This window comes from Zingiber officinale, chromosome 1B (assembly GCF_018446385.1).
Source record: "Zingiber officinale cultivar Zhangliang chromosome 1B, Zo_v1.1, whole genome shotgun sequence".
Lineage (NCBI taxonomy): Eukaryota > Viridiplantae > Streptophyta > Magnoliopsida > Zingiberales > Zingiberaceae > Zingiber > Zingiber officinale.
The window spans coordinates 103,306,841-103,315,321 of record NC_055986.1 but is presented as its reverse complement, the minus strand read 5'-3'; the positions used below and the strand labels follow the sequence as shown (position 1 = coordinate 103,315,321).

Below are 8,481 nucleotides of genomic sequence, written 5' to 3'. Positions count from 1 at the left end.
ATATATATGGCTCGACAAGCCACCAAACCTAAAATAATTAGGGCTCAAGCTCAACTTGATTTCTAATCAAGTTGGCTGCTTAATCAACTTTGAGATAGAATCAAGTTTTTATTGAGTCGCTCGTAAGCAGTTCATGATCGGCTTAGCTCATTTGTATCCTAAGCTAGATAAACTTGTGGTAGTAAAATAGTTTAAAAAAAAAGTTAAAAATTTTCGGATGATAATTTTAAATTTTTATGAACAAAATTAATTTAAATAGGTAAAAAACCAAATTTATTTTGACAAAATAAATAATAATAATAATTACCAACCAAAATTCAATTGGCCGATAATTTTTAATATTTTATCTGTCAAAATCAATTTTAGTGAAGTCAAATAATTAAAAATAACAACCAAAATTTATTTGGGCCAATAAATAATTTAAAATTGTCAACACAAAGAAGGTTTTTTCAATCTGTGCCTGTGGAGGATGCAAAAATTTAGTTTAGTGTATTCTGAGGATATAAGTTTACTATATTAATGTAGATTCATTACATAACATAACATAAAACATGAGTTGTTCAATCAAACCTCCTGCCATTCAATGAAAATTGAGGCTCAACACATACATATATTAATTAATTGTAGCATAAAATCAAGAGACATATTAATCCATATTCATCGAATTCTTCTTCTAACACTTTTGGCTTCTAACTGAAAAACCAGGTCCTTCTCATAGCCAAATGGCATTTAAAGGGACTGACTGACCATGCATACTGAAAAACTCTTGTCTGTTTTTCTCCCTCCATGGTCACATGAACACCCGTTTGGGGTTGTTCATCAAGTCATGCTCGGTTTGTAGTTTGTACAATATTAATATTGTCAACATATTTAGTTATATTTCGATCTGCTATTCCTAAATGTTAATTATTGAGCATATGCTTATGGCTAGCTCTCAGAGGCCAGTAAGAAATTGTATCTGCTTGAGGAGAGGAGCAAAAGCCTCCATCAACTTTTCACATGGATGGTTGTGTATTCCCTCGTACGTGGTCACAACGACGCTCGTGTCTTTGGATTGCCGCTGGACTTGTTTCTTCACGTTGCATGTATGGTGAGTGCATCGATAGTAGCTCCTTCATCATGCGATAAATTAAACATAAACAAAAATATTTTAAGTTGATTTATTTTTTAATTAATTAGCATTAATTTTTAATTAATTACCTAGGATGAGGGCTGTTCTTGACGGCCTTCTGCCCATACTTGCGCCATCGATAGCCATCGTCGAGGATGTCACTGGAGCTCTTGGTCCGGAACGCAAACCTTGGCCTCATCACCTTCTTTCCCTTCGTCGTCATTGCCGACTTCTCCTTCGACCGGCCGCAGATGCCGCCTACTTCTCCTTCATCGTCGCCTTGTGGCAGGGCAACAGCCGCTGTCAGTTGCTGTCCTGTCAGGCTCGGAAGGAGCAACGAGGCTAACCCCACCTCCGACATGAGAAGCGCCGGCGGCGTTAGAGAATTGTGATACACACTCTGCTCCTGCACTTGTTGCTGTTGCGCTAGCTGTTGGATCATGAGCAGATTTTGCTGAGCTGTGAGACTGGGAGAGCAGCCGCCGGTTGGTGCTTCTGAATTCCCTCTGGCCATTACTGTTTCCATATCCATCGATCGATCTATCGAATGCGAAAATTGCATTTATATAGAGGGAATATGGAGAAAGGTTTGGGGGTTGGAGGAGGTTGGGAAGCGTCAACTGCATGCGAATTAAAAGGATGCAGAGAGAGAGAATTACAGAGAAGGGAAGACAACCAACAACCTCCCAACTAACTTATCGGCTCAACTGCCCTGCCAATCTCGTTGCATCAAGAGCTTCAATGTCACTACACCACCATTTTATACTAAAAATACATAGTAATTTATGAATGAGCCATTATATTGCAGGGCACGTCAATATGGCAATGCTCAAATCCCAGGCTTGACGCTGAAGCTACCAGATAAATTGCTGAAGGCCGTCGACGTCTGATAATTTAACAAGATATAGGTGATGTGTTATACAGGAAGCTCACGCGTAAGCAAAGAGATTAATTAATTTATCGACGAAGACTTGGTGGCGCTTCATCCTTACCGTCCAAATTGATAGTCAATCATATTGAAAATGACTTTTCAATCGATTGATTAATATATTTCGTATAAATTTAAAGTTTTTAGTTCTATTACAAACTTTTGATTGAAAGTCAATGCAGGGACATGTGGTTTGTTGATTGATCCTATCCAAAATTTGAATCAGACGAATATCGGTTGAAATAGCGTTGGTATTGACGGAGAGTCCACTTGGACACACCTAGCATATGTGCACTGGAAAACGAACCCCCACATGAAACTAAAGAATAGTGGTGACGAAACCGATGGTACTTAGGTTCTGCGCACACTAAGACAAGCACACGGAACGTTAGAGACCAGAAATCAAGGAAAAAGTCCCTGACGTAGGTCCTCCGACGCTCAAGTCAGGTACTTTTTCCCCCCAAAAAATAGTATACGAAGGAAAAAAGAACTATAGAAGAAGAGTTCAAATGTGCGCATGCACGTACGTGCTCAAGGGAGAGGATATTCCTTTTTATATGATAATACGTACCTCTGAAACCTGAACGATGTCAGAGAATGTCAAGTGTCAGGACCTGTAGGGGATGGAGGATACGTGGTGCCCTCTCATTGGTTGAAAGAAGGTTTCATTTGCAAATGATATCAGACAATTGGAATATTGTCTAACGTATAACAATTATTCCTTGACAGGAGGTTACAATTCCCTACATTGTTGTCGCTAGTGCTTTCTGTCTCGCCCGGGTTTAGCTACGGACAGTTAGGGATGACTGTTCGGGTGTGCAACATGGCTCGAGTCTTGATGAGGGGGACGAGCTGTGGTGTGGGTCCCATCTTTCGCATTTGGATCACTAAAGGTCGACCGGGAGTTATTTTACTGAAAGTACCAAGCCTGGCTATGTGGCCTGAGCTTGTTGACCCCCGAGTAGCTTCTGGAGTATGCAAACTGATCGTCGAGGCTAGTGTTCGACACTATCTCCGTAAACGATATTGCTCCGCTACGGTGCTTAACGGATTGTTTCAATTCGTTCCCAAGATACAACGACGACGAACGTCTCGGAATCGTAGCACTCCGACTTCCGAGACCAGCGAACCTTTTAGTAGACTTCTTGGACTCTTGAATGCACAAGATGAGATGAATGCTTGAGGAAGAGAAGAGAGTATTGAGTTTGTATTCCATCATCTGGAGGGTTCTATTTATACTGAAAGAAGAGGTGCAAAGTGCGCCTACAAAGCGCCCATTGCGCACGTGGCGGGTGGCGGGCTCACAGGTGCGAGCACCTGCTCGCCCTGGGCTAAGGGGTCACCTGTCCTTTTATTTTTGTGTTAACTCCATTAACACATCTTCATTAATAAGTAGATAATACACATCGAGAATTTCCGATGTGGGACTATTCTCCCATGCACTTTATTAATGAATAATAAATGTTATTTTGGGCTGACTTTAAACATTAATTTCTCATTCACCCTTAATCGGTTTTGAGCAAATTAATAGTCTAAATCTATCTACGCGAATCGTAGATTTCAATTTTGAAGTCAATTACGACTTTCAACAATTGATGGCTTCCTTCCTCTAAATCGTTTTGGTCCATTTAAGGCCCCAATATCCAACAATCCCCCACATGAATGAAAATTAATGCAATGCGTGTATGCATGCTGACATTTTACAAGAGTCCAATCGATAAGTTACTGCATCGGGAGAGGTAGCTTGTGGCTTTGAATTTTCCGTAGTGAAATGCTATCGAGTATACTAGGCTGCGCAGTGAACGTGATGTCTTGAACTACTCAGCTGTTGGTGTATACTTAGACAATAACACCCACACAGAGATCTATCTCACCTACTTTAGGTTCTCATGGTTGGTTCCGTTTCGGCCATGGATACCATCTTGGATTCATGAGTGTTTCATTGAAGCGGCCTGTCTTCACACTCACATAGGTGACACTTCTATCAAGAGTATCCTACCATACTCCACCTTATCAGGTATAGAAGTCACTAAAAGCATAAGCTTAACCTCACTACATGAGGTAGGACAGCACAAATTCATCCTAGGATTGGGATAGAGATAAACTATCTAATGTGCTGGACCACAACTTCTGTAACTTCGTTGTCCCATTGAACCAAGATCTTGGGATCTCCAGTCAACAAGGTTGGGTCACCGCTACAGTCGTTTTAGTTGTAGATTTTTAATCCCATTCCTCTTGATGAGCAGTATACTTGATCTCGACTCAACCCCTTCGTTAGAGGATCTGCCAAATTATCTTTGGACTTAACATAGTCGATTGCAATCACTCCATTTGAGATCAACTGCCTAATGGTATTATGTCTACGACGTATATGTCGTGACTTCCCATTATACATATTACTCTGTGCTCTTCCAATCGCCGATTGACTATCACAGTGGATTAGTACGGCAGGCACAGGTTTCACCCAGCTAGGAATATCTTCCAAGAAATTCCGCAGCCATTCAGCTTCCTCAGCTGCTTTGTCTAGTGCTATAAACTCGGATTCCATAGTTGACCGAGCAATGCAAGTCTGCTTAGTGGATTTCCAAGATACTGCTCCCCCACCGATCGTGAATACATATCCACTAGTGGATTTGGAGTCTTTTGTATCTGATATCCAATTAGCATCACAATATCCTTCCAACACAGCGGGATATTTTCCATAATGTAATACATAGTTCATAGTATATTTCAAATATCTGAGAACTCGCATCAATGCTTTCCAATGGGTGTCATTTGGATTACTCGTAAAACGACTCAGTTTGTTGATCGTACAGGCAATATCCGGACGTGTGCAGTTTGTGAGATACATCAAACTGCCTATTATCTGAGAATATTCCAACTGCGATATGGTCTCACCATGGTTTTTCGCTAAGTGTTGACTTAGATCCATAGGTGTTTTCACTGTAGAGAGATCGTACGCATTGAATTTTTTCAATACAGATTCTACATAATGAGATTGTGTTAAAACTATCCCTTCTGATGTCCTGAGAATTTTAATTCCCAATATAACATCTGCTTGACCCATATCTTTCATATCAAAATTTCTGGTCAACATTTTCTTTGTAGTCATGATTACATCATGATTACTGCTCATTATTAGCATGTCGTCTACGTATAGACAGACAATTACATAGCCTTCAGGTGTGTTTTTGACATAAATGTATTTGTCACATTCATTTATTCTGAATTCGTTTGATAGCATTACTTTGTCAAATTTTTCGTGTCATTGTTTAGGCGCTTGCTTAAGTCCGTACAACGACTTAACAAGTTGACACACCTTTTCCTCATTTCCAGGAGCCATGAACCCTTCGGGTTGCTCCATATAAATTTCTTCTTCCAACTCACCATTTAAGAACGCAGTCTTAACATCCATTTGATGTATTTCAAGGTCATACAGTGCTGCAATGGCTATTAGCACTCATATGGACGTAATCCTTGTCACCGGTGAGTATGTATCGAAGTAATTAAGGCCTTCCTCTTGCTTGTACCCCTTGGGTACAAGTCTGACCTTATACTTGTCAATTGATCCATCAGCTTTATACTTACGTTTTAGTATCCACTTACAACCTAATGGTTTATTACCAGAAGGAAGGTCTACTAATTCCCAAGTATGATTATTCATGATAGACTCAATTTCACTATTGACAGCTTCTTTCCACATTGGAGCATCGGGTCTAGAGAGAGCTTCGCTTAATGTTCTTGGTTCCATTTCTGACATGAAAGTCATGAAATCTGGCCTGAACAATTTCTCAACTCTAGCCCGTTTGCTACGACGTGGCTCTTGATCGTCAATAGTCCTTTTATAACAGCTAAGTTCGGTAACGTCATTTTTGTTTGAACTTCCGTTGTTATCACTTTCAACATTTCCCTTTTTATTTGGGAATACGTTTTCAAAGAATATCGCATTCCGAGATTCTATGATTGTTCCCACATGTATATCTGGAATGTCTGATTTGTGAACTAGGAAACGATATGCACTACTATTATGGGCATATCCGACAAATAGAACGTTTTAGGTCCGATCTTTACTTGCTTTGGTTTAGGTACTTCGACCTTTGCCAAGCACCCCCACACTTTCAGGTATTTGTACGATGGCTCGCGGCCTTTCCATAGTTCATATGGAGTTTTATCATTTTTCTTATGAGGGATTCTGTTGAGAATGTGATTTGCCGATAATATTGCTTCCCCCCACAAGTTTTGAGGTAAGCCTGAATTTATCAACAAGACATTCATCATTTCTTTTAGTGTCCGATTTTTACGTTCGGCAACATCGTTTGATTGAGGTGAGTAAGGTGCCGTTGTTTGATGGATAATGCCAGATTCTGTACAAAATTCATCAAACGGTGCACCATATTCTCCACCTCTATCGCTTCGAATTATTTTAATTCGTTTGTCAAGTTGGTTTTCAACTTCTGTTTTATAGGTTCTGAACGCCACTAGGGCTTCGTCTTTACTTCTTAAAAGAAAGACATAACAGAACTTTGTGCAGTCATCGATAAAAGTAATAAAATATTTTTTACCTCCTCTAGTTTGCACAAATTTCAAGTCACATAGATCACTATGTATTAACTCTAGAGGAGTTGTTGTCCTTTCCACCGAATGAAAAGGTAGTTTCGTCATTTTCGCTTCCACGCACACTTCACATTTGTGTGTTCCGTTAACATTGACGTTTGGTAATAAATTTAATTTGACGAGACGTTTGAGAGTATTATTATTCACATGTCCGAGTCGATCATGCCATAAATTAAAACACTCAACAACATAGCTGGAAGAATTTATTTTATTACCATCAAAATTTCGGAGCACAGGCATTACAACCATTTTGAATAGACCCTTTTCTAGGTACCCCTTTCCTACGAAGACACCATTCTTCGTAAGTACAAAGTTGTCTGACTGGAACACTAGCCTAAATCCAGCCTTGACCAATGCCGCTCCAGAAACTAGGTTCTTACTGATGTCGGGAACATGGAGTACATCAATGAGTGTTAGCTCCTTTCCGAACGTCATCTTCAGAACAACCTTTCCGAGTCCAACAATTGGCGACGTCGTGGAATTACCCATATAGAGCTTCCTGCCATTTATCGGAGTATACTTGGAGAACATCGCTTTATCGGAACAGATATGACGAGTTGCTCCAGTATCAATGAACCACTGCTTCAGGTTGGTATCCACCAAGTTGGCTTCAAATACAACCGCAGTGAGATCCAAGTTCTCAAGAGAGGTTGCGACATGATTCGCAACATCCTTTGGCCCCTTGGTTGGCTTCTTTGGGCGTCTGTAGTCCTTGGATAGGTGTCCTGCCTTTCCACAGTTGTAGCAGGAGCCTTTGAACTTCTTTGCTTGAGCCTTCTTTTTGAACTGCTTCGGCTTTTTGGCGTTCGGCTCGACCAGGTTGGACATTTCGTCTATAGTCCGCTTGGTTCCTCTGGAGTCAGATAACTTTCGATTATCCTCCTCTATTCGTAGCCTCAGGATCAGGTCTTGCAGCCCTATTTCCTTTTGCTTGTGCTTTAGGTAATTCTTGAAATCCTTCCATGACGGAGGGAGCTTCTCAATTACCGTAGCAACTGCGAATGTTTCGTTCAGCTTCATGCCTTCGGCGTCCAGATCATGCAGTATTAATTGCATATCTTGGACTTGAGATGAGACGCTTTTTGAGTCCACCATCTTGAAATCCAGAAACCGACCGACGATGAATTTCTTCAATCCAGCATTTTCGGTCTTGTATTTCTTCTCAAGGGATTCCCACAAAGATTTTGCCGTCTCCAGATAACAATATACGTTATATAACGTGTTGTCCAAGGCGTTGAGTATATAATTGCGGCACAGAAAATCTCCATGAGACCACGCATCGCTAGCAGCCTTACTACCTTCCGTAGCGGCTGGCGTGTCTTCGTGCAAACACCGTACAAGGTTTAGCGTTGTTAGATAAAACAACATCTTCTGCTGCCATCTTTTGAAGTCGGTTCCGGTGAATTTCTCCGGCTTTTCTCCGTGCGGAATGATTGTCGGAATGGCGGTCGGAACGACGGTCGAAACGGCCGTCGGAATGTCGTTGGTAGCCATATCAGTTTGCAGGAAATATCGTTTACGACTGTTGACCCCCGGGTAGCTTCTGAAGTATGCAAACTGATCGTCGAGACTAGTGTTCGACACTATCTCCGTAAACGATATTGCTCCGCTACGGTGCTTAACGGATTATTGCAATTCGTTCCCAAGATACAACGACGACGAACGTCTCGGAATCGTAGCACTCCGACTTCCGAGACCAGCGAACCTTTTAGTAGACTTCTTGGACTCTTGAATGCACAAGATGAGATGAATGCTTGAGGAAGAGAAGAGAGGATTGAGTTTGTATTCCATCATCTGGAGGGTTCTATTTATACTGAAAGAAGAGGTT

General features: G+C 41.0%; 1 protein-coding gene across 1 annotated transcript; it reads right to left on the bottom strand.

The window, feature by feature from the left end:
- Positions 1–590: 590 nt before the first annotated feature.
- On the bottom strand, positions 591–1,642 carry LOC121983861 (probable WRKY transcription factor 24). The gene is made up of 2 exons (XM_042536561.1): positions 1,201–1,642; positions 591–1,112 (listed from the first exon to the last, which is right to left on the bottom strand). The coding sequence occupies exons 1-2, from the start codon at positions 1,635–1,637 to the stop codon at positions 935–937; spliced, it is 615 nt and encodes a 204-aa protein (XP_042392495.1). The 5' UTR covers positions 1,638–1,642; the 3' UTR covers positions 591–934.
- Between the last annotated feature and the right edge of the window lie 6,839 nt (positions 1,643–8,481).